At 31.8% G+C, this 27,743-nt stretch overlaps 2 protein-coding genes across 5 annotated transcripts; both read left to right on the top strand.

The window, feature by feature from the left end:
- The first annotated feature begins 1,210 nt into the window (after positions 1-1,210).
- LOC105328318 (uncharacterized) lies at positions 1,211-8,055 on the top strand. The gene is made up of 5 exons (XM_034473387.2): positions 1,211-1,365; positions 4,252-5,685; positions 5,807-5,957; positions 6,957-7,086; positions 7,170-8,055. The coding sequence occupies exons 2-5, from the start codon at positions 4,262-4,264 to the stop codon at positions 7,889-7,891; spliced, it is 2,427 nt and encodes an 808-aa protein (XP_034329278.2). The 5' UTR covers positions 1,211-1,365; positions 4,252-4,261; the 3' UTR covers positions 7,892-8,055.
- Positions 8,056-10,409: 2,354 nt separating this feature from the next.
- LOC105349186 (uncharacterized) lies at positions 10,410-26,892 on the top strand. 4 transcript variants are annotated; one of them, XM_011458878.4, is made up of 6 exons: positions 10,413-10,775; positions 19,386-20,822; positions 20,940-21,087; positions 24,692-24,791; positions 24,947-25,093; positions 25,262-26,880. In XM_011458878.4, exons 2-6 carry the CDS (start codon positions 19,402-19,404, stop codon positions 25,567-25,569), a joined length of 2,124 nt encoding a protein of 707 aa, XP_011457180.3. In that variant the 5' UTR covers positions 10,413-10,775; positions 19,386-19,401; the 3' UTR covers positions 25,570-26,880. The 4 variants fall into 4 exon arrangements, with proteins under 4 accessions (XP_065924070.1, XP_011457180.3, XP_065924071.1 ...); XM_066067999.1 differs by having other exon boundaries at positions 10,415-10,775; positions 20,544-20,822; positions 25,262-26,884; XM_066067997.1 differs by lacking the exon at positions 10,413-10,775 and adding an exon at positions 12,064-13,062.
- Positions 26,893-27,743: the final 851 nt, after the last annotated feature.

Here is a 27,743-nt window from a genome sequence, read left to right as displayed (position 1 = left end):
ACAAATCCTAATTCGAACAAACAAATCACTTATTTGTCCGAACAAACCCTATTTCGTCCGAACAAATAGCAAATTTGTCCGAATAAATCGAAATTCTTCCGAACAAATTGTTATTCGTCCGAACAAATAGCTAACTCGTCCGATCAATTCTTAATTCGTCCGAACAAATCACTTATTCGTCCGAACAAATAACTTATTCGTTCGAACAAATAGCTAATTCGTCCGAACAATTCCTAATTCGTCCGAACATTTAAGATTTATTTATTTTTTTCATCTGGCCCTTCCACGCCGCCGTATTTCCAAGACTAAAATGTAACTTCTCCATATATTTGACGCTGTATTTCTAGATGGACACGGACCTTTTACACTATATAGATTACCAAATGTATATGTGAATGACATCTATATAGTAGATACCCCTGTGAGCAGTCCATCCCCCAGTTATAGGTGACTGTAATATTTTTGCCCGATTTTCAATTCATAAAAGACTATTTGAATTATAGGAATACAGAGAGCAATGCACTTCTAAAATGCAAAAATTGATTGCCACTCTCTACTATAGTAAATGCGCGTTTTAAAATGATATTTAAAGAAGAGTATTAATTAAATAATATTTGATAATGATAATAATTGATAATAATAATAACGTATAATTTGACAATACATGGTCATGTCTACATTGACATGAATCGCAATATATCACATGATCTAGCTGATTTTAAACAGGAAAGTTTGTTTCATTATACCAAAGGCCGTTGCATAAAATTACCTTGTTCACGGTTGCACGTGGTCTATATATGTGGCTGATAGATTTTGTTCGAAATGAGCAATTACCGGACCTTTTCTTTTAATACACCATTTTTTCAGTCAAGCAAACGCAAACATTCCTTTGAAGCGGCAAATGTTATGTACTGGTATGAAAGTTAACGATTGTATTTATATAGTTTTATTACCCTGATTCACAACGCATGCACTGATAAATTCATCAAAAGCGAGAAAAAAAACCCCAAAGCAGATTCAAGCTGTGTTAGAATAGGAGATACGGAGTCTTTTTAAACATAACTGTAGCTCTTGTTTTTCTTTCGCAGTAAAAACCTACGTTATCATAATATCACATAGTTTACTGACTCTTCCATGACCCACCCTTCAAAAGGACAAAACGTCGCCTGTTTATATACATTCCTTCGTCTGCACACAACGTCTCATGTTTACGCACTTTCAATCTATTTATAGAGTTGAACAAAACACAAACTTGTTGTAGTCCATGATAGTCGGGGACTAGCTGCTATACTGGAAACATTCATAAGAAAACTTGAACAGCAGAAGAAAATGTCAACCATGTGATACGTGTAAAAGTGTGACAAGGTAAGCGCATTTCAGGTAGTAATGATTACAGAAAGCTTTGTTGTGATGTATTCTCTTTTGAGAAGTGAACTGGCATAGCCTACAACCACTCCCTCATATTTTGATTCTGGAAAACGTGTAAATGTTGGAACCGAAGACGGTGTACGCTTCTACTAATTTGTTTCGACTCCAGTTTCCCTGAATGTTTGTAACAGACCTATTATTTTGACATTTTAAATATTAGAATGCATGCATATTTCACAAAAAATCAACAATAACCCGCTGTCAAATTATTTTCTCAACTTCTACATCCAGGGTTTAAATCATGAGATTGCTCGCTATATGTGGTTTAAAACGTAGAAAACCTATAGTCTGAAAAACTGGAGAAATATTTTTCGGTGTGAATGCTGTAGATATAAGATTAAAGGTATTTTTCTTATATGTATACAAAGAATGGGTTTTTTAAAATTTGCAAAATTCATAATTAAATAATTAATTGTGTCACAAAAACAAAAAAAATTATTTTAATCATTCTTGTATTCTATATTAACGCTCGTTTTAATGAGCATAAAAGAAAATAAATTTAGTGCAAAATTTGTCACCAAAAGAAATGATTAAAAAGAGAAGAAATACTACTGTGTACTTATAGCTTCAAACAGGCACGGTCACACTTCCCCACGGTTTCGATACACCTGAGTTCACAACTCCATCTCGTGATCTTATTATCTACTTTTTTTTCAACATTAACATCGACAGGTACCCTTATACCAACGTAATGGTTCGGCATGTTTTATAGATTCCGTATACTATGCACAACTGCAAACTTGAGGAAAGTTTATTTCGTGATCTTTTATTTCGAAGATGTGTCATCCCTGTTGTCTGTTTTAATAAATAGTAAATATGTATTTTTCATGATCATGTTAGCATAAATTGATAATTTCATCACGACCGAGTAATTACACTTTGATGTAAGATATACATTGACACGGGTGATATCTTTTCAGTAGAATACTTTGATCTATAATTAAAGGTGATATGTGACACTTCTAGACTGTAACACACCTGCCGACCTTCTTTCGAAATAAAAAATAAAATCAAGTATAATGTTATATCTTTTTGTTTCACAAAATTGGAGCGTTAACCATGAATCCGTAATTCATGATTTCGAATCTTCAATGGGCTTTTTAAGATTTCTACCTTTCCAAAAACTTTTAAAACATATATCTTCGTCAATAGTGTAAAATTTGAAATTTGTAAAATGGTGATTTTTGAAAAATTTAAAATGATGAAAGTGTTTATATTAAAATGTACTTTATCAAACTTATTATCGACAGGTGTCCCATACTACATGTACTTTAATAATTCAACACATTTTATAAACTGTATACACGTACATTGTGCATACGTGAGCTTTTTTTATATGTATTTTGAAAATTTGATTCTGGAAAAGTATATCAGAAAGTCATATCAAATTTTTATGAGGCATTTAGACCTGGTTTACCTTTGTATTTTCCAAGGAGGCCATGCATATCGATTTTACCTTCCAGTGTTTCTAAGTTTGTTAAGTGTATAGCAAATAAATCTACGTGACCTAATTCAAATGTTGACTATCGAAAAGAAACTACGTAAATATCAATAACATTATAAGCGATAGAATTTTATTTCACATCCTGGGTATAAAAACAAGTTCAAAACAAGTTTTTTTTTATATAAAAATATGCTCTTTAGTTTTTTTTTATAGCGAAAACAGATCTATGTCACAAAAAGTTATTTAATATTTAATAAACAGAACTTCTTTCTACTTTAAGGTATTTTGAGTCCCCAGTTAAATCGTTTAAAAACTGCAGGTAAAATGAAATTATTAATTGGTATGATCAAATTTAACAATCAAATGATTGTAATTAAGAAGTTGAATAAGATAGAAAATGTTTATCTTAAATCTTTAGAATGTCATACTTTATTATCATTTAACAAGAAATATTAACGTGTACGTTAATAATATAAATTAGAATATCGTCCTATCAATAAACTTTGTGCAAATACCTTTAAACATTCAGAATTACATTATAATGTTCATTTTATGTTTAATTTTACACGCTTGGATCGTGAAATTGTCGATTAATGGAAAAGTAATTATTTTGAATCTGCGGCGGTGCCTGTATGATGATTTACAATATATTTACATGAATGCTGCAAACAAATAATAATCATCGATTCTGAAAAACAAAAATCGTACTATCATTTAATATTCTTCACCTGACAGTATTTAGAAGACAAAAAAAATGACAGGTTTAATATGTGTCAATCAGTCATATGAATAAGTAGTGTATATTAAAAAGCATTAGATTGGTACTGGAGCTAAGCATCGGATACATATAAGGAAAAAAACCCACAAGCAATGTCACAGTAGTAAATGTATGTTTTGATTTGAATATTTTGACAATTTTAAAGACCTATCATAGTCTATACTGAAATAGCTAGTACACGCATTACAGATGTTTGATCCACCTCTACATTTATCGCGAGAAATATAGCGCGAGAGCACTGTGACGTCATCCATAACTTTGCTCGTCTTTGTTTACGTATCTCAACTCAATACGAAGATATGGAAGCAAGTAACAAATCTCTTGAGTCTCGACAAAGCATATGCGGTACTCTAAACGTGTCTTCAAACCTTAAGACACCGTAAATTACGAGTCGAATTCGGCCATTTTTGGTATAGCAAAACGGGTGAAAACATAAGAGAGCATTATGGGACGTAGACAAAAAATTTGTTTGATAAACTGTAGGTTTAGCTTGTTCTTTTTCCCGCGCACACTGGTTCTTAGAGCTCGCTAAAAGATTGTTAAATAATAGCTTTACTACTTCGAGACTTACGAACTGTTTTTATTTTTGTACCTAAACTAGAGAAACAACCATGACTAACTATCAGAATATTGTCTTCGGAGTTGACCTTGTGAAAGCCGCCCAAGATGAATACGACTTTCTGCTCAAGGTTGATGGCTTAGAATACCTTCGAAACGATGCAGTTCTTCAGTATGCCATTCACCGCTACGAGAACCTTTGGCTTCCTCTAGTCGCATCTCAAAACGACGAATATATCTTGCCAGAATGCTTAGAGCCTCCAGTTGATATAGCTTGGGTGTGGCATTGCCACATGCTATCACCACATAACTACGCCTCGTATTGTAAGTCGTTATTTGGAAAAGTGCTCGATCATTCTGTTTCTAAATCCAAAGCTGCTTACGACTTAACAAAGTCTACTTGGGCACGTCATTATCCCAATGAACCATTCGAATTATGCCAGGACATCGTGTATGGAAAATGTCCCACTGTTCCACCTTATCCAAGTAAAAGCGACTCGTTTGATCTTCTGGCAGCCATTCATCGGCAACAAGACTTTGTCTATAACATCCATCTGCCTCATTATAGAAACATGATGTTTCTTGAAGCGGGATTGACAAGATACAAACAGTATCTTTTTTTGAAGAAAAAACATCCGACAGTATTTCTTGTACCCTGCTACGATATTGATTTGATCTGGCACACCCATCAACTCCATCCAATTGATTACGAACGAGTCACAAAGTCGTTGCTTGGTTGGCTGCTCATTCATGACGATACAGATAGCGATAGAAACCCAGGATCTAAGCTTTCCAATGCTTATGAAGAAACAAGAAAACTTTGGCAAGAGGAGTATAATGAATCATTTATCAAATCAGGTGCCATGTACCGTGGAGATTCTCCAAAAGGTAGACTCTACCTTCTCACTAAACAAGACATTGAAGGCTTCTCAGGCAGAAAGGCAGAAGCAGTTATTGAAAATATTTCTATATCTTTGCCTAATCCAGTTGGCAACAAAAATATTAAACTGAAAATATTGAAAAACAATTGGTCAAAGGGACTTCAACGTATTCAAAAATTAACAGGCAAAATGGGGAACATGACCTGGAATAATCTCAGTAATGTACAATTTTCATATGGACCTTCAGATGCTACGCTTGTTTTTGAGCTAGCTACAAGACATAACTTTTTTGGTGGAGGATCCAAAGCAATTGGTGGTTTTCAAGAACGGTTTGGGTTTTATTTGCACAACCCCGAGCGTAGTAATGGCGGCTATTTCAAATTTGAAAGGGAAATGCAAATGTTAAGCACTGCATCGGCAGCCAAATGTATCGTTGATGGGAGATTTGGATGCCCGTCTCTTGCTGACATCGTTTTACTTTTGGAACCAGGTACCTATGAAGAGGCTAACATGCCAACAAATGTAGATCAATTATGGGGTCCTGTTCCTTTGCCGAAATCTGATGCCGAAAACATCTGCCAAGTTGCTTCGCATAGGTAAATTATTTATTTTAGTAGTTTGTAACCATATAATTGTTAAACTATTCTGTTAACAAAAACAAATATTGGCATTAAAATATAAATCATTCTTTATACTTTCTTTCATTATTAATCATAGATTGCAAAACCCGAATGGAAATATCGTTTTTACTTGCCGGATAATACACAGTGTTAAGACGATGACATCAGTTGTGCATGTTTTCTTCCACGACAAATTGGCAGCAGTTGCACATGTTATTGGAACTGACCAGCTACCAATTGAAACACAGGTTATAAAATGTCTTAACGATCTCCGATCCTCAGCCATGTCCAATAACTCTAAATTTTCGGATTTCTTTTATTTGTACCATGTATAAATATGCCTTCTAAATTGAAAATTTAGACACTTATGTCAATATAACGATCAGTAATTCAATGAAATGCTTGTCCAAGTGGGTCCACGGGTTTCTACTGTAACTACATATAACTAAGGAGTTCGAGTCATTGATGCACCGGTTCAACCCTTTTGATTTTCAACTTTTATAATTATTCGATTATATCTGTCATGGGATTTTTGTAAAAATTTTGTAAAACTCATGGATCCGTGATACATTTCTTTTAATTTCATTTTGGTTGAGGCTAAGGGTCGGAGGACATTCACATTATGTTTTATTTTTTAGAAAAAAAATTGTTCATATAGTATTTAAAACAATGAATGTTTATAACTGGCCATAAGGCATAACCACCAAGAGAAGTTTTGAAACAAACCTTGATTTTAAGAGTAATCTATTCTGAAGTGAAAATTTAGGTACATTGTTAAAGAAGAGATTTATCTGTTGTGACATTTTACACAGAAGGAAACAAAATATGCCACATGCTTTACATTTCAGAAATTCGTATGTTATTTTTTTTATCAAAAATATGTATATGCAGGATGTTTAATCATAAAAATAACACAGGATTGTATTTAAAATAAAAGTGATTTGCATCAATTAAATACAATGTATGTTTCAAAACAAATATTAAGGATTTTTTTCATTTTGACGAACTGATACTAAATTCGAACCTACAAAACTTTAACAACAATCAACATAAATCATCTAGATAAAGCATTTAACAAAAACAAAACTAAATTCCTAGATGAAATATTTTCGTGCTCAGCATGATGTAATTGAAGTAAAAATATCTTGTATCTTATAATTCGTTCACAAAAAAATTGATGTTGAAATGTTTATTTTGTATATTTTTACCTGATGTTGCAATAACTTAGTCCAATTGATTGTTTTCAGACATCTGAAAATATATCCCTCAATCCAGGTGCTGGGGAAAGAGCAGTCCTTATAAAAACTGGAGAAGGTGATTCTATGATACTTATAGGAAAATGGACAGGATTTGTCCGGGGAGTTGCTGGGACTCGAGGTATCTTAAGAATAATATCTTTGAGTAAATTTCAAGGAAATTAACAAATAATTTTTTATGATTTGATTAATATCTTCTTAAAGGTAAGCAAGGAATCCCTGGTAACCCCGGTCATTTGGAAGTTAGAGTATACCGAATTGATGCGAAAAGTGCTCCAACTGGAGAAAAAATTTATCTTTCTCAATATCAACCTCTAGAATATGAAGGTCTAACACTAGACTTGAATAGAGGCACAATAACCTGCAGTGGATTAAAATCGGATAAAATTCTTGAATATGTGACCCTTTCATTTTCTGTCGCTTTGCTACATGTGCTATGTGTTCCTCGCCCAACAAAATGGAAACCAGGAGAGTCTCTTAAACCGAAATTGGCAAAAAGAGGTAGACGAAAAGTGGAAAGGTTTCCAGATGAAGATATGTCCTTCATGATGGCTGCAGGATTGTTGTACTTGACGCCCTCTAATCACTATATATATCACAATTACGGTGCAAACGTCAGTGCAGGATGTGCTTCCGGAGGGATTGTGTCTGATTCTTGTGGCGTTGGCTTCGATCAAAGCCAATGTGTCATCAATTCCGATGGAGGTGATTTTGGTGGCGGGGGTGGTGGAGACATCGGGGGTGGCGACGGTGGGGGTGGATGTGGCGGATGCGGTGGTTGTGGTGGCGGAGGAGGTTGTGGGGGCGGCGGCGGAGGAGGCTGCGGGGGTGATGGTGGAGGCGGAGGATGCGGGGGTGGTGGAGGCTGTGGAGGTGGTGGTGGATGTGGGGGTGGATGTGGTGGTGGTGGCGGATGTGGTGGTTGAGCAGGTTGTCAATCTAAGATAGTAATTACAAGTCTTTAATGCTGTTGAAAAGATTTTTTAGGCGTTTGATTAAAACATGACATGACTGTTGTCATATAAGAGCTTTTTGTGTTGAAAGTACGGAACATGTCACTTAATTATTGCATATATTCTAACATTGTTTATTTTGCTGTCTTATGTTTGTATAATGTATGTTGTCTTTTCTACGAATCATGAACATAACGGATAATCAATGCAATCAATTTTGTATTGATATGTAAAGTGTGATGTCTTATAATTTATATTTACAATATATTACAAAGCTTTATTTAACTCATACCAGATGCCAGATTATTTGCGACGAGGTGGCAGGAGGGTCATGCAATCCTTTTTACCAAATCAATCTCCATTGAGGCGTATAAATATAAAAGTGCATCTATTTGATTTTCCTAAAATTTTGGGCGATATATATTTTATATATATTAAGACCGGTTTATGTTTGTTTCATCATATATTTATAACTGTGTACCGCTTGTATCCCTATCATTTCAGTTCTCTGTTATCTATTCTTTCAGTTTTGCAAAGAACTTTATTCATAAGACATTGCAGCAGAATGAAACAATTATATCGTAAGAATAAACTCTTCTTTATCAGTATCTTATGATTTTGCATTTTTACGCTTTAAAAGTCTTAATGAGGTAAAATTGAAAATGACTGTTTACATATTTTTGTTTTTCATTAAAGATTTGTTTTTATAAAAAGCATTCATTGCTCATTTATGTATAATTTGCTTATGCTCAAAATGAACGTATTAGCTATTAAACCATTTTTAATCAGATCAATGTGATAATGATTGATTTAGCGAAAGCAGCCTTCGTTATACATTTATAATGAATTAGGTAATGTTACCGAGTACTTTAACAATTATATCATATTTGAACAAATAATTACTGCAACACTAAATATGGCCTTTTGTGATTGATAGTAGTTTTTAGTGATAGTTAAAAAACACTTTAAATAGCCAGAATGAAGATAACGGTAAAAGGCGGGAATCACTAGGTTTTTGGGGTTTTTTTGTTTTTTGTTTTTTGGGGGTTTTTTTGTTGGGGGTGGGGGGGTTTTGTACTCAACATTGTCCAAAAAACGTCAAATCACTATATTTTTTCCTTTTATATAATTGTTACGTCATTTTCATTAGCCACTTAAAAGAATCCGAAAGCCCTAAGCAAAATTAAACCAAACCGGAAGTGATCGGGATATTCAGCAAAGTGAAAGTCTCGAGTTGCAACAAGAGGCCAAGATCAAAACACATTTTTTAACTACTTAAAAGTTAATGGAAAACAGTCTCTCCGACAGCAAGACAAATTAATTTGTTTATTCATTTAACAAAACATTTTTTAACTACTTAAAAGTTAATGGAAAACAGTCTCTCCGACAGCAAGACAAATTAATTTGTTTATTCATTTAACAAAACATTGTACTTGCTTAGGGTATACCATAAAATACAAAAAATGAAATATCAAGAATTTTCCTCCAGACAGTCTGCATCATGACCTTGAAAATAATCAATTCGAGGTTTGATAAAAGATGTATAATGGATATGTAATAATCCCTTAAAAATAAAATTCTTTTTTTATCAACTACAAAAGTTGTTTACACATGCAATCAATGACACTAGTTTGGTTTGTGGTATTTATACGCATAAGCGATCAGAATACAAGATATACGCTTGTATATCAATCTATGACTTGTGTAGAAATCAACTCTAAATATATCATACAGTTGCCTTTGAAGTGTACTTTCAAATTAATATGTAAACGGTGTGACCGTTGGACCGAGCGCAGATTAGCACAGTGCAGTTCGATTTTTGTATAATAAAATCTATTTTAAAAAACACACACATATCCTAATGCCTACTCAAATCATTCGTCAAAGTTAAACTAAACGTCGCGTGCTCAGTTTACATTATGACGTCATATTTCAGACGTAAAACGTTCAAGGTTTTTCAACGGAAATACCCGAAGAGAGTTCCATGATTCCGATTTTTTTTATTTTTTCTTTCATTGTTCATCAATTCAATTCATGTGAATGCCGCTGTAATAAATTTGAATACTTTATTTAGTATCTAAAAGATCAGTTCCTTGACGTTAATGTTTTTATTTTCCATCTGATAATTTGATAAGACATACATTGAACAAGTCGTGTTTCTTGATTGAAGCACTATTGAAACTTATCTGGTGTCCTCTTTTATTTCTTTTAATTCAAATTACCTTCTATTGAAACACTGGAACTTATTTAATCGAGTTTAGGGGCAATAAACATCGATAAGTACCAGTCAATCAATGATCGAACTAACTTTTTAAAAACAATATGGCTGCCAATATGGCGGCGCCCAGGGCTGGAAGAATTTTTTTTTGGCCTTAGTACCCCTGATTCAACATTCATTTTTCAATGATTTTCTTATATATACGTGTTACCATTAATCCTCGCTTCGCGAGGCGGGCTTCGCCCGCCTCTCGCTGCGCTCGGTATAATTACAATTTTGCAATTCTTATCAAATTTAAATAAAACATCTACTATCAAACATGTATTTTCGTTGCAAAAATTAATTCTACTGCGTACTTAAAATCATTTTTCAGGATTAATACGCATAAAATTTGTCATTTATTCTTACTCAAAGGAAAAACCAATTTTGATCTTCACATGCTTTCCTTTTTAATGTTGTTAATTTATTCTATGCGGGCTGTATTTAACTGATTTGTTTCATTGCGCAACGCCAGGGAAATTCCAATAAAATAGTTTATAAAGCACAAACGATAGGCATTATAACAAGAATATATCTCACCTTGCCACGTATTTGTATTAGCCGAGAGAATTAATGTCAAATATTTCTAAAGTGAGACAGGTAAGCACTAATTAACATGTTGTTACGATAAATCTTTGAAAAAGTAAACATTTAAGCCAAGAAATCAACAATGAATGTCATGTTGTAAATTTTGAATTAACTGGGCGGATGTACATACAAAATTTACAACATGACAAAATAAAATGGCTAAATTACATGTCTTGATATAAAAATGAATAGTAAAAATTGTATATAAGTAGCTTTAAAAGTTTTTGATTTACTGGGTGGATGTAAATACGCAGCACAGTTAAAGCTGTCAATAAATTCCGTTCAGACAAAAAGTTCGGGAAATGTACAAGTACATTATGACATCACAGTATATTAAAAATCTCAAAACTACTTATTCATTAATTTATTAGCAAAATTAATTTATGCTAACCTTTTAATTGAAAACAACAAATGCTATTACTTACAATTTTGAGGTCCGTTATATCCTACACACTGAAATATAAGCGAGATGTCGTTCTCGCTTTACTACAAAACATGACGTCATATGCTCCAAAATGACGCATTAAGTTAAGTCATTGAAGGCTATCATGCAGTTTTTTAGCGAAGAAAATTAAATGTCATAGATTAACGGAAAATCATAAATGAATATTTTGTTTAACATTATTATTAGTAGAATGCTACCTATATAGACTTATTTTCATTTTGTTATATAAGTATACATCGTATAAAGAGTCAACCTCTGTTTTGTGTAAAATACCGTATATCTTAAAGCTGAGTACCTAAATAAATCACTTAATTGCAAGGGCATACGCTTAACTGATCCTGACAAACTTTTACATGTGAATTTGAAATATGCTATGTAACTTAAAAACTTCTACGATCCTTGTAAAATCTTACAAATTAATTATTTTTTAATGAAATTAACCTTGTGACCTTCAAAATTATTCAACAAATGCATTATAAATTACGGTTACTACTAACAAATAATCTTATCTCACGAAGTTCGCAGCGTTTTTCAAAATCTACGGTATAACATTAAGTTATTTTATAATTCAGTTGTGAATTTTGACATGACTATGCCCTTGCAATATTGAATTTTTCAAATGACCTCAAAACTACAAATACATCTGCTTGTACCATGCGACTGTCATATCACGTGACCACTATGAACATAAAATATTGTACTTTTATATATATATTTTAGAAATATATATTATTTGAGTGACTGTTATCGGTTTTAAAAAGGACATGCCAGTTGAACTAAAGTATATGCGTTTTCATCACAAAAATTTGCCGATATTTTTATTGGCCGCCTTAACTGTACTGCGTAGGCTACAAAGTTTACAACATGGAAGGAACATGACTAAAATAGATTCGATACCCATTACATGTTACTAGCATCTCTTAGAATTAAACTAGACACAACAACGATATTTAATGTATGATAATTACAAAAAAAAGAGTTTATATAAGAGACTAGTATTATTTTTTTAAAGTATGGTTAATGAATTCCCATTTCATTACAAAATGAATTCGTTACGTTAACTTTGAAAGAGCTGGATGGTCAACAAATTAACCCTCTGATCTTCCTAAGATTTTGATATACGAACTGGTAAGCTATAAACTATTGTGTTGTAAAGAAAGAATCCATTACTAGTAATTTATCTTAAAAATGTTGGTGTTCTTCTATATTTTTATTGAGAGTTCTCCATGTAAAGTAGATCAATACAGTCGAAAAATGGCCGCGATTGTCGAGCCTTCTTCATCAAATGAAAAATACACAGATTGTGAAAGTTGAAACTTGATTGTGATATTGACAGTCGAAAGGTTTAAGAGAATGCATATACGAGGGTTGTTAGAAAAGTTCGCGGACAAAGTGATTTACGGTAAAATTGTTATGTACTTTGTAGGATGGCGAATGTTTTATTAAATGACTGTAAACTGAAAATAACTATGCAAAAAATCATATGAATTTGAGTTTTTAAAAAAGATACAGCGATTATTATACTTTGCATGAATAAGATATACGGAGCATCATTTCATGTTTCCACGTCAGGTGACGTCAAACAACTGAAAGTAAAACATGTTACTCTTTTTCAATGTAAACGCCTTTCAGTTCCACACACTTTTCAAATCAATTAACCTATTTATTAAATGAACGTTCATATCATTGTCTTTTTTATACAATGTCGTTTGTGGCATATCGTAGATCATTTAGGTCCAATACACTCTTTCCACGCAGTTTCGTCGATAGATTTAAGGGAAAAGAACGAAATCCATAGGTGCAAGATCCGGGTTGTAAAGGGGGGAGGTCTGCTGCAAGAGCTTAAAATATAAGGTTTTCCATCCTTAAATGTCTGTGATTCTAAGTGTAAACCTTTGTTCTAAAAATAACAGCATCTAAAAAAATCTTTGGGTCTCCTTCAGAGATTTTCCTGCGTACACACAAAATTAATTGAAGGCCCAGTATTGGTGTTCCGAGATGTCCATTGACGTCAAAGTTTTTGACTCATTTTCGAACGTTGTTCGTCCAAATTCGGCGATAAAATGGTTTGAAATTCTTCAAATTAATTGAAACTTTCACAAAATGACCTTCATAAGTCATTTTGATGTCACATGAAATATCATATATTTTTATGCGCTTAAACGGTACATTTTTAATAAGGACAAATGCGTACAAAATAAGTAATTATGCTGTATATTTTTTATGGTTCATTTAAAATATACAAATCTTTACATATTTCTTAGAAAATACCCAAGTTTATATATGAAAAGTTTCGCTTGTATCATGCAAATAGTCCGCCCACAATCGAAATAGTGCGCGAACTTTCCTAACAAATCTCGTCCATACTTGAACTACGGGTTGTTTCGCGCAAATCTGAAACAACTATATTTACCTTTCTCAAAGTGTTAGTTTTCATTTGGATTTTTTAAAGACATCATTTCATTTCGTGATTGATGTTGAGAAAGCTTAATTTTGATAGTGTCTGATTTATTGAATAATTCAGTATATCGTTATACCATGTCAGCTAAAACAAACCTTTTTTTTTAGTTTATTTTAGAACAATAGATATAAAAACAATTAAACAATGTAAAGTTTATATCGGTCTCGTGTATATAGAACATCGGTAACTTTGCATGCCGGAATCCCTCTCTAAATTGTCGTTTACATAGAATTGTTTTAACACCAATTTCGTTTTCGTCCTCTTTTATCTGATTTTTATTCTAATCCACAGTTCATTTTATACCTGTATAACTTGTCAATGAGTGATTTAAAAAAAAATTAAAATAACTTTAATAAAGCCTTTTAAATATTATTTTGTTAGTAAGAACCTACTATGAGTTTCAATGTAACATAAAGAAAGGATATATAAATGATATCCAAATCTGTAGAACATATTTTTTTACCTTCATAGAATAAATATTTAAATTGTTTTACTCGTCTTGCATTCTGCTTTCACATATAAAGGTTCCATTTATATAAATAAGATTGTTAAAGATTAGGTTAATTACATCTGTACTGGCGTGCGACCAGTTCTCGCCGAGTACCATTTCTCGCCAGTACATTGTGACGTCATTTTTCGTCTATAATTTTATGTGCTGATAAAATGACGTCACAATGTACTGGCGAGAAATGGTACTCGGCGAGAACTGGTCGCACGCCAGTAATTAAAATCAGCTAACCGCTTATTAAGGTCTTCCGTTTCCAACGGAAGACCTTATAGTGATTGTAAGGTTTTTAGGGTCTTCCGTCTTCAGCGGAAGACCCTTCTATTATTGTAATGTTTCTTTTTCAGGTTTTTTTTTTTTCTTTTTCTTTTCTTTACAATTTTTGTGCAGAAGATTTCTCGGAGATGGGTGGTCCGATTTTTGTCATATTTTCAGCATCGATCTATTATTATATAAACTTGATACGCTTTTTTTTATTTTGAAAAAATCACTTCCGGTTCGGACTTGTCCGCCATTTTGTCATTTTTTAAAAAGTTCTTGTCCACGTATCTCCTCAAAAACGAGCAAAGATAGAAAGCTGAAATTTTCAGGAATGATAGAGGACATGAACGTCTAGCCTCACGAGGAAAATCATTGTCCGGAAATTCCGAGTACGGAAGCTAGCTGGGGTCAAAATATAGGACACGTTTTTGACGAAAACATCTTGTCCACGCATCTCCTCAAAAACGTCCAAAGATAGAAAGCTGAAATTTTCAGGAATGATAGAAGACATGAACGTCTAGCCTCACGAGGAAAATCATTGTCCGGAAATTCCGAGTACGGAAGCTAGCTGGGGTCAAAATATAGGACACGTTTTTGACGAAAACGTCTTGTCCACGCATCTCCTCAAAAACGTCCAAAGATAAAAAGCTGACATTTTCAGGAATGATAGAGGACATGATCGTCTAGCCTCCCGAGGAAAATCATTGTCCGGAAATTCCGAGTACGGAAGCTAGCCGGGGTCAAGATATAGAACACACTTTCGATGAGTTTTCATTGTCCACACATCTATTTTAAAGCGAGAAAAGATAGAAAGCTGAAAATTTCAGGAATGATAGAGGACATAATAGTCTAGCATCACGAGAAAAATCATTGTCTGGAAATTCCGAGTAGGGAAGCTAAATTTTAAAACTCATATTAAATGTGTTATAATGACCTCAGACTAATTTTAAAACATATTATCTAAGTTGCACTTTAATTCTACGTCTAATAAAATCTTTTTCCAAATGATGGGATGAAATTTAAATTTTTTGAAAATTTTAAATTTAATTAAATCGTTATAAAATGACCTCAGACTAATTTTAAAACATAATATTTAAGTTGCGCTTACAATTTTGTGTCCAATGAAATTTTTATCGAATTAATTGTTTGAAATTTAATTTTTTTAAAAATTTAAAATTTAATTAAATCGTGTTAAAATGATCTCAGACTAATTTTAAAACATAATATCCAAGTTGCACTTACAATTCTGCGTCTGATGACATCTTTTATGAATTGATTGGATAAATTATAAATTTTTTAAAAAATTTAAATTTAATTAAATCTTAATAAATTGACCTGAGACTAATTTTTAAATGTAATATTGAAGTTGTGCTGACAATTCTGCCTCTAATGACATCTTTGTCGAATTGATTGGATGATTTTTAAATTTTTTGAAAATTTTAAATTTAATTAAATCGTGTTTAAATGACCTCAGACTAATTTCAAAACATAATATTTAGGTTACGCTTACAATTTTAAGTGTGATGACATTTTTGTCGAAATGATTGGATGAATTTTAAATTTTTAAAAAATTTTAAACTCATTTAAATTGCATTAAAATGACCTCAGACTAATTTTAAAACCTAATATCTAAGTTGCGCTTACAATTCTGCGTCTGATGACATCTTTCTCGAATAAATTGAATGAATTTTAAATTTTTTAAAAATTTTAAACTCATTTAAATCGCGTTAAAATGACCTCAGCCTAATTTTAAAACATGGTATCTAAGTTGTGCTTAGAATTTCGCGTCTAATGACATTTTTGTCGAAATGATTGGATGAATTTTAAATTTTTAAAAAAATTTAAACTCATTTAAATTGCATTAAAATGACCTCAGACTAATTTTAAAACCTAATATCTAAGTTGCGCTTACAATTCTGCGTCTGATGACATCTTTCTCGAATTAATTGAATGAATTTTAAATTTTTTAAAAAATTTAAACTCATTTAAATCGCATTAAAATGACCTCAGCATAATTTTAAAACACGGTATCTTAGTTGTGCTTAGAATACTGCGTCTAATGACATCTTTGTCGAATTGATTGGATGATTTTTAAATTTTTTGAAAATTTTAAATTTAATCAAATCGTGTTTAAATGACATCAGACTAGTTTTTAAACATAATATCTAAGTTGCGCTTTGAATTCTGCGTCCAATGACATCTTTTTCGAATTGATGGGATGAATTTAAAAAAAATTAAAAAATTTAAATTTAATTAAATCGTGTTTAAATGAGATCATAAAAATTTTTGAACATGATATTTAAGTTGCGTTTTGAATTCTGCGTCTAATGACATCTTTGTCGAATTGATTGGATGATTTTAAATTTTTTGAAAATTTTAAATTTAATCAAGTCGTGTTTAAATGACATCAGACTAGTTTTTAAACATAATATCTAATTTGCGCTTTGAATTTTGCGTCCAATGACATCTTTCTCGAATTGATGGGATGAATTTAAAAAAAATTAAAAAATTTAAATTTAATTAAATCGTGTTTAAATGAGATCATAAAAATTTTTGAACATGATATTTAAGTTGCGTTTTGAATTCTGCGTCTAATGACATCTTTGTCGAATTGATTGGATGATTTTAAATTTTTTGAAAATTTTAAATTTAATCAAATCGTGTTTTAATGACATCAGACTAATTTTTAAACATAATATCTAAGTTGCGCTTTGAATTTTGCGTCCAATGACATCTTTCTCGAATTGATTGGATGAATTTAAAAATTTTTAAAAGATTTAAATTTAATTAAATCGTGTTTAAATGCCATCAGAATAATTTTTAAACATGGTATCTAAGTTGCGCTTACAATTCTGCGTCAAATGACATCTTTGTCGAACTGATTGGATGATTTGTAAATTTTTTGAAAATTTTAATTTAGCTAAATCGTGTTTTAATGACATCAGACTAGTTCTTAAACATAATATTAAGGTTGCGCTTTAAATTCTGCGTCTAATGATATCTTTCTCGAATTGATTGGATGAATTTAAATTTTTTTAAAAAATTTAAATTTAATTAAATTGTGTTTAAATGACATCAGAATAATTTCCAAACATGATATCTAAGTTGCACTTACAATTCTGCGTCTAATGACATCTTTGTCGAAATGATTGGATAAAATTTAAATATTTTGAATTTTTTTTATTTTTTTTTAAATCATGTGAAAATAAATTATTGGACGGAAGACCCACTCGTTGCTCGCAACGAGATCGAATCTAGTTTATTATTATTATTTTTTTCCCAGTTTTTGTCCACAAGATTTCTCAGAGATGACTGGATAGATTTATGTGAACATTTCTGAAATGGAAGAAAATGACAATATCTCGAGGCGTTTTTTTCATTTTGTCAAAAATCGTTTCCGGTCGTCCGTTTCCTGTCCCGCGTTGAAAAGGCTTGTACCAACGAGATCTCAGAAACGGTAAAGACTTGAACATCCAAACTTTGTGGGATGATAGACCTATAGTTGTAGATGTGTTTAAACATTTTTGTTTTGTACGGCGTAACTTCCGGTCGTCACCGGAAGCTCTTGAATATTTTTTGTTTTTACGTATTTAATTAATTTTCCGTAAAATAAAGATATTAGTATAGATCCTTACATATGTCATCTATGTGATGTTAAATCAACAGAAAATTCTACTTCCGGTGAGACATCTCAATCATCTCAGGTAGCTTTTTTAAAACATATTTTGTACCCGCGAGATCTCAGAAACTATAAGTGATCAAGACACGAAACTTTCATGGATGATAGACATTTGATTGAAAATGTGTTTAACCGGTGTCATTTTGTCTTCCGTCACTTCCGGTCTACACCGGAAGAGGTCAAACAAATCGAGCTGTTTATCAGTTTAACTATTTCCCTTTCATATTTTAGTTAGATAAATGAAAAATAATGTACAAAAGGCAAGTATACAAGAAATATTTAATACAATTTACATTGAACACTTCCGTTTGCCCGTTTTCTGTCCGGAGACCAACAATCTTATTTCGACGAGATCTCAAAAACGGGAACGACTTGAACAACCAAACTTTGTGGGATGATAGACCTATGTATTTACATGTGTTAACACTATTTTGTTTAATCCGGCGTAACTTCCGGTCGTCACAGGAAGTACTCCAATTTTGATATCTTAAAAAATATTTTGGTTATTTAGCATTGAAGTAACAATTTAGCTATAGAAATACAAAAAGTCATCTACACATGGTAAAAAAAGTTCTACTTCCGGTGAGACATTTCATATATCTCAGATAGCCTTCTTTTTTAAAAACAAAGTATGAATAAGATCTCAGAAACTGTGATAGATCAAGACACAAAACTTATATATATATTATATCCATTTTCTGTTTACAAGATAACTGGATTTTTTGTGCAGATTAATACATGAGGAACGGAAGACCTTTTTGTTGCTATAGCAACAAGAGTCTAGTTTTTATTATCTTTATTGAGATTTATATTTTTCTATAATCAGAAATCGTTGACTTCCAATTCCTTTTACAGTTTTGTCTTGAAAAACGTTTAATTAATGTTCATTTTTCTTCATAATAATTTTGCTTAAAAAATATATTACATGTTTACTCATTAATTAAATATAATATGAAAGCCGATGTGGAAATAAACATTCCATACCTATTTTTTTCTTCGCTATATTTATATACAGAATATATTTTAAAGTTGGTTTTTGTCCTAAAAATAGTTTGTCTATTCTTTTGTAACCAAACTTTTTAATATATATAAAAAAGCAAAAATGAAATTAAGGCATAATTACGTTATGATTACGTGAAGTGTTTAAATGTACAGGCATTTTAATTTCCCATAATATAGGGGTTTTTTTCTATTTTAGATTTTTCAAATCTCCTCCGTTTCTTTACTTTAACGTTTAGAAAGATTTGTTTTTATTCATTCTTTTTTTAAAGGAACAAAAATGACTCCATGACTCACTATAAAAATATCAAATTTGGGGTGGATCTTGTGAAAGCCTCCCAGGCAGAATACGACTTCCTGGTCAAAGTTAGACATTTGGAATATTTGCGAAACGATGCTGTCCTTCAATATGCTGTTCGCCGCTACGAAAAAGTTTGGCTTCCTCTTGTTGCATTTGAGGATAAAATATCTCCTCAAAATTTAGAGCCACCAATCGATATCGCTTGGGTATGGCACTGTCATATGTTATCACCTCACGAGTATACCAAGTATTGTCGAACGTATTTTAGAAAAGTACTCGATCATTCGATAATCAAAGCAGACGGTGCCTATACGTTTACGAAGGGTATATGGTCACGTAATTTTCCTGATGAACCATTTGAGTTGGACCAGAATGTATTGAATGAACTTATTTCTTGTACTCTCTCACAAGGAGGTAAAACTAAATCGTTTGATCTCGTGGCAGCGACTCATAGACAACAGGACTTTGTATATAACATTCTTCTTCCACATTATAGAGATCCTGAGTTCCTCAAGTCTGCAATAACGAGATACAAAAAATACCTTTATCTTTATACACAGAAGAATAATCTCTCAAATTTTCTCGTCCCATGCTATGACATTGATTTTGTCTGGCACACACATCAACTACATCCCATTGATTATCAACATGTCACAGAGTCGTTGCTTGGTTGTTTACTAACCCATGATGATACAGATTGTGATCGAAATCCAGGGTCCAAACTTTTTGATGCGTATAAAAGAACAGAAAAAAATTGGAGAGAATTATATAATGAGTCTTTTGCTATATCCGGTGCTGTGTTCCGAGGACTTAATCTTGAAGATAAGCTTTATAGACTAACCGTGTCGGATATGGACGGTTGTATTAGCAGAAAAGGCGCAGTTGTAATAGACTTTATTGCTGTAACAACACCTGTTTCCGTCAACAAGGAAACTGTGAAAATTAAAATATTCAAAATCAATGAAGCCAAGGAACTTCGACTCGTTCAAAAGTTAAAAAGCAAAATGGAAAATATGACCTGGAACAATCAAAATCTTACGATTCGACAGGACTCTACAGAATCAACTCTTCTCATTGAGTTATCAGCAAAAAGAACTTTTATTAACGGAGGGTCTTTATTAATTGGCAGATGTCAACAAAAATTTGGGTTTTATCTGCAAAATCCTATGTATCAGAATGGCGGTGTATTTAGTATTGAAAAAGACATGCAAATGTTCAGCACCCTAACGGCGGCCAAGTGTAAGGTTAGCGGAAGTATTTTAAGCCCATCGCTGGGAAATATTGAACTGGTTTTGGAACAGGGTGAATATGAAGAGATCAATATGTCAACAAATGTAAATCAGTTGTCGGACCAAGCTTCTGGACCAATCTCGGATGCTATGGACATTTGTCAAGTCGCCTTGCACAGGTTATTTTTTCACATCTTCTAAAAAAAATTATTAATTAGTACCAATGTAAACATTTTTAATTGATAAGATAATTTATATAATTTGGTTTACTATATTTCATTAATCATGCATCACAGATTACGAAGCAAAAACGGAAAAAGTTTCATTTGCCGGGTCATACACAATGTCCAAAAGATGACGTCAGTTTTGCAGTTTTTTTTTGAAGACAAATTGGCAGCAATTGCACATTTTATTGGAAATGACCAGCTTCCCGAAAAATCACAGGTATTACTTTTGGATTTTATTTTTATAAAATTTGAACCCTATAGACCTCGAATTAAGAAAACACTGATTTAACGATAAACTAAATAAAAATATTCATTATAAATTTATTAATCTAAGGACGAATCTCGGGGAAAATGGTCTCGAGGAATTGTTTTCTGAATATCCTTTTGAGTAAGAATCGATATAAAATCTGAAAAAGAGAGGTGGTGACGGACAAACAAATGATTTAGTAGAGCGAGTGCAGCTCGCCGGCGCACAGTACCAGCGAGCGATGCGAGCTCTAAGAACTATGACGTCACAGTGATCTCGCACTATATTTCCCGCGATAAATGCATTTTTTTTTATAGAGAAATTATATATATATATACTAGCAAGAGCTATACTAAACTGTAATATCGATCAAATTTTTAAGCTAATTTTGCATGCATGTAGGACCTATAGTAAGTATGAGTATGGTGGAAATAAAAGATATGACATTTTAAACTAAATTAAAAAAAAGAGAAAACATTAACAGTTAGAAAAATTATGCAGATGTTTTATATAGTTAAACCATTTAATTTGAAAATGGAAATTTACACATCTACAAACAGGGACCGGGGGCACGGATAACATATGTAATTATAATGCAAAAATAAACAAATAAAAAAAAATATGAAAAAAAATAAGGTAGCAAAATGTATTTATCGTCAACACTTTTGACTCAATAAAACAAAAATTATATATTACAGACTGATCAATTCTCTCCAAAAGTACAGAACAGTTTTAGGGGGAAGCAAGTCTATGTACATGTATTTTGTAAGATTTTGTTTTAAACTTAGAAATACAATATAATATTCTCTCTCCATTTTTCTCTCTTTTTTCTCTCTCTCTCAACATTTCTTTGACGTTAGTTGATAACTAATTAACACTAAGTTGACAATGATGCAAGGTATGTGTAATTCTTGCTGCGCTTGCCACAACGGTAGCACCGTTAAACATATTAAGAAATCGAATCTTTACACGATTTTCTAATATTTTATGTATCATATAAAAAGACGAACGTTTGAAATATCACGGTGTTTAAAAGTAAATAAATCCTAACAACAGGGGAAAACCCGATGCTTTCAAGAGTTTGTATCATTTGTTTATATATGAAGATGTATTCCTTATAAATGCATATTTGTTACAACATGACAACTTCAATTTTTAATTCTTTTTTCATTGTTTCAGTTCCACTGGAACTAATTTTAGATGGCAACCTCAATCATGTGTAATTCTGAATCGGTTTCAAGGTATCACACCGGTGTTTTCACTATATAGCACTCTAGAGGGGAAAAAATTCATAAACTCAGTTTGTATTTTTCATGACAAAATATTCGGAGGAAATGTTATTTGTTACCTATCTCATCAGCTAACACCATAAAATGGGCAAGCGATACGGCTTTTTCTCAAAATATCTAGCTCCAAACAGGTCTACCCTCAAAACCACGTGTTTTCCATTTTTATGTAAACAGACTGCACACTCCCCAGATAGCTGCTGCATGTGCCCTGAAAGAAGTAGTCCCTGTGAAAAAAGATCACCACCTAACAAAATACTTAAAATATCCTACTCAGTGGTACAAAATAATTTAAAACTGAATAAAGGAAAATGTAAATATGCAGTCATGGAAAAATAATTCTGAAGTATCTATGGAACTACAATTGACTAAGTTCATTTTCATTGGTCGATTACCGGTGTGATACCTTTGTTCATTTTCATTGGTCGATTACCGGTGTGATACCTTTAACGACCTGTAAACTGGGAATGACGACTTATAACGCGAAAAAAACTTTCCATATGATCATTATTATTTCTTTTTTTTCCGTTGTATGATCAAAAAGTAATTTTTTAGAGCATTTTTTTAGAAATTAAATTTTCGTTGAAAGAGTCGTCTATTCTAATCTTAATTTTCACTAGTTTTTTATAAAGGCATTGTGTACAGAAAATACACTACGAATCATAGCTACATTTACTACTTGAAAGATCAAAATACATAAAGTAGATAAAAATGAGGCAGGAAAACGTTCATTTAAATAAAACTCATAAATTCATTTTATATTGAATTGATCTGCTTTAAAATTGATTCGGTAAGGAAGCGTTTGAACAATCAAACACTATTTTCAAAACTTGTTCTGCTTTTGTCTTATTTCTGCCCTCGGATACATTAATTTCAAAATGCCATAGCAAATAGTTCTGCATAGATAAGTGCTTTCTGTTCTGGTTTTATCGTTATCGTATAAGAACATATGATTCCCCGAGTGAATATGCTAAATAAATTGTGTTAAAATGTCGTGTGAATGCATATTTCCAGAAAAATACTCGAAGTGCTGTGAATGTCTTGGACAGGTCTGCATGAAATCACCAATTCTTTTTTTAAGTCGTATTTTGATAATCATATGATTAACATAATGTTATAATCATTTTTTTGCATGTTTACAAAAGGGTTTATGGTGTTTAATTAATCAAGTCCCAAGTCCTAAATATATCATTGGTAAGAATATGTCTGTCATCGTATATAAGTACATGTATTCAATTTTCTTATGTAAACTTTGTTTAAACGAAATATATTTTATTCAGAGATAAAATACAGTGAGATTGCATGACACTTCAGGTTCATTAGTAAATATCTACTGTTGATTCTGAGTAAACAAAGGGAAATCTGTAATCAGCGACCATTTAGATTGATGGAATAGGAATTAGAGCCAAATTGAACCTAAGGTTCTCCGATCCTCAGCCTCAAAGTATTTTTTCTTCCTAAAAATGTTATTTATATATCCTTCAAACTTCAATTTCTTAACTTTATAAATCACAAATTAACTTAAGTTTAGAAGAATTTTTGAATAAAGAATAAATAAACACTTTTGGTCAGTACATGAATCCCTTAGAAAGGTGGAGGGGGTTATTAACCGCGTCGATGATGCTAAAATCCTGTTTCCCCTTTTTACAAACAATTAACAATTTATATCGATTTACATTTTTCAATATCGGAATAATGATGTTTCGAGTATAACCTAGTAAAAGAATTATTCAATTAAGTACTTGATTATAAATGGTAAATAAATTGTCTTCCATCGTGTTTTCAATGCTGGGTTTTCCTTCCCTCATGCGCAGTGGCTTTATAGATGGTGAATCACATTAATATTCATCAGATGTATAGCAAAGTTTAAAGACAAATAACTAAAGACAAAATATGTTTTATGAGCCTAGAGTTTGTGAAATGTCTAATCATAAACCACAATAGCAATATTTTGAAAAGAATCAAAAATGATTTACCAGATAACTCTTTTCTTTTCAAAAGAAAAGATAGAAAAGAAATTTTATACCTTAATTGAAATGACAATTATGAATCCGAACAAAGATCGAGTCAATCTTTTCATAACTAATATACCATTTTAAATCATTGACCAAATTAACGTAGAGCTACTCTATTGCTTGCTACCGCAAACATAACGGACATAAGTGTGACTGTTTTAATAAACATTGATTGTGCAATATCGTTTTTGTCTGATTTAAATCTTCTGATTTTTTTTTCATTTCATTGCCTTTTTATATTTTGTTATAATAGTTAATGAAATTCTTAAACAGATTTCGAAAGGCTCCTTATCATTAAGTCCAAGTGCTGGGGAAAAAGCGATATTGATTAAAACTGGAGAAGGGGATTCAACGATACTAGTGGTCAAAAGAGGTATTGAATCGCTTTATTGTATGTATTTTTAAAAATAATGTAAAAGCTATACGTACAATACTTTTAATCGAAAATATTTATCAATTTGGAATAAAAAAAAATAATTTTAATTCATAAGTTCTAATATTTTTTTATTTAACTTGACGGTTTGACAGGTTCCCGAGTTTTTTGCAGTAAAGAAGACCCTCTAAAAATTAAGGTGTACCAACTTGGTTCAACACATTTACAGCAAAAAGAAACAATATATGTTTCTCAATATAGTTCTCTAGAATATGAAGGACTTACTCTTGAACTCAAAAAAGGTATCTTAACTTGCAATAAAATGAAAATGGGTCGAATTCTGCATTATGTGGCATTTTCATTCTCCATTTCACTCCTTCATGTTTTATGTATGCCTTGTGCGAACCCAAAAATGAAATCGACAGGACGAAATCTGGAAATATTGTGTGATGAAAAGACGTCCTTTTTAGTTGCAGCGGGTTTACACCTACCATTCCTGACAAACAACAAATACTATGGTTATGGTGTTGAAAAACCAAAGCGACAGAAAACATATCAAAGAGATTCAGCATTCACTGGAGGAGGACCAAAGAGGACTTATCAAAGTGATTCAGCATTCACTGGAGGAGGACCAAAGAGGACATGTCAAAGTGATTCAGCATTCACTGGAAGAGGACTAAAGATGACATATCAAAGTGATTTAGCATTCTTTTCTGCTGGAGGAGGCTTTGGTGGTAGTGGTTGTTGTGGCGGTTGTGGCGGTTGTGGGGGATGTTGAGTCTGTACACAATAATAATGTAACGATTCATCTTGTGACAATGATTTACGTCAGATATTGCATAGAGATGCTTGGTGTTGGTGTTTCATAAATATTCAATATAGTTGTCAGATCGTTTTTGAATATGGAGACTTGAGTAAATATTTTGTACAGCTACTGATAAGTTCTCTACTTTTTATGCTAAAATATATCCTATATTACTGATAATATGTATCATGGTATAGAGAATTCGTTTGGTATTATGCGATTTAGCCCCTAAAATCAAAGTTTAACAGAAAACAAAATTATGTAAGAAATATGTATGTGAAAACAAAGCATCGTACTGATATCATAATGTCATTAAGATCATCTAATTTTCCAAACAATTGTACAGCATTTAAGTCCTAGTGTATTTTTTATCAGTAATAAGCACAATACAATGTAAATACTTTCAGCTATTTAATATTTTCCTGACATGGTGACGATAATAACCAATGCACTGAAGTACTGACAGGAGTTAGTTTTATTTCGATTCTATTAAAATTTTATTTATTTAATAATAATCTTAAAATGTTAGAAACGCTGGCAATCTGTAATTTGTTATTTGTGCAAATAATTTATTTCTTTGATGTTCTAAGAATTCTGTTAATAGGTGTATAATTCTACACCTTCAGTTTGCACCTATGTAGTTCGAATATTAAACAAATGGGGACTTGGGGCGATGGAGAACATCACAACTAGCATCACGAACTGCCATAACGTTTATAGAGTGAAAACAATATCATATGGAAAACTTTACCTGGTGATTCTAAAACTTTTAAGTTTATTTGTATTAGAAAAAAAACGAACATCAGTAATAGATATCTCATTTATTTTCTTTATTTGTCTCGTCATTGGACACGAAGACTGGAAAAGAGATATATTTCTATTATGCAAATAAAATTTTTATTACTTTTAACAGTTGGTAAGAAACATTTTTATGTTTTAACTCAGCAAAAGAAGTATATGATCAATGTTTTATTATCACATAATAAAGAATGAAAACATGCTGTTTGCGGTGGGAGTTCGATCCTAATTCATAAAGTATGGCTGCATGGATTTTATATGTTTTTATTCGAGGCAAGTCATCGAGCAAGCAAACTCTCCAATCATAAACTATTTCTTATTTATTAATGTGTTTGTTATAAAAAAAAATTGACATTACTCCTTCAATCGATATCATGGGTTTATCATATCAATAGTTGTAAAGTTAAGTTGTTATTTTGCCTCTAAAATAATGCATACCGGACTTAGCCTATGAAATTGAAAATGAAGTTCCAATAATACAATACATTTGACATTTGCATATATAAAAAAGTTACAGGCGGAAGAAATCATTTTTTTTTTCATAATTATTTTAAAAATAAAGTTGATAATGTCTTTAACCTTGCTGTATGTGTGTACAAAATGGTAATAGTTTGGGAAAACCATAGGTAAATACGCTGTTTGAAATACCTGATTAATTGTTCTGTCAATAATTATTTGATTTAATTAATGTCAGATTTCAGGCATTTTAATATTAATGATAAGAAAGAACACATTTAACAATGCACTTAACAAGCTATTGATCACTTGTTATTCCTTTGAAATACAATGCAAAATATAACCGTCGTGGTACACAAACTAATAAGTACCAAAAAGGACACTAATTTATAGTGGTTAAAGAAAACATCCTACATTAAATAGCTCGTTAGAAATGAGTCAATTTCAAAATGTTGTTGATAATATGTGGTGATAACGAACGGTGTTTTAAAATAAAAAGCAGAGAAAACACAACCTCTACAAAAATAAGAGGTATGATCAGGTGCCATGGAGGAGTGATCATACTCTGCTGACACCCATGGTGTGCTCTTTGTCCAAATCGGGAGAAACGAAAATATCTATCAAAACATCGTACACATCACAAGATTTAAGGGCCTCTGATTTTGTAGGACAAGGTGTTCGGCTAAGTTAAGGCTATATAAGGGTTCACCTACCCTCAGCCTTAAACTATTTTATTCATAATAAAAATGTTATTTAAAAAGAAAAAATCATCTCTACAACAACAAAAAATCAACAACAAAAATTGACTTCACCTGTTGTTTTCTTTTTAAATAGAAATCACATGTTGTTATCTTATTTTAACTAGCTAAAAGACAAAATCATTTTTTGATCTC

Source organism: Magallana gigas, chromosome 8 (genome assembly GCF_963853765.1).
Source record: "Magallana gigas chromosome 8, xbMagGiga1.1, whole genome shotgun sequence".
Lineage (NCBI taxonomy): Eukaryota > Metazoa > Mollusca > Bivalvia > Ostreida > Ostreidae > Magallana > Magallana gigas.
The sequence above is the reverse complement of the archived record's forward strand: the minus strand, read 5'-3'. Positions and strand labels throughout refer to the sequence as shown.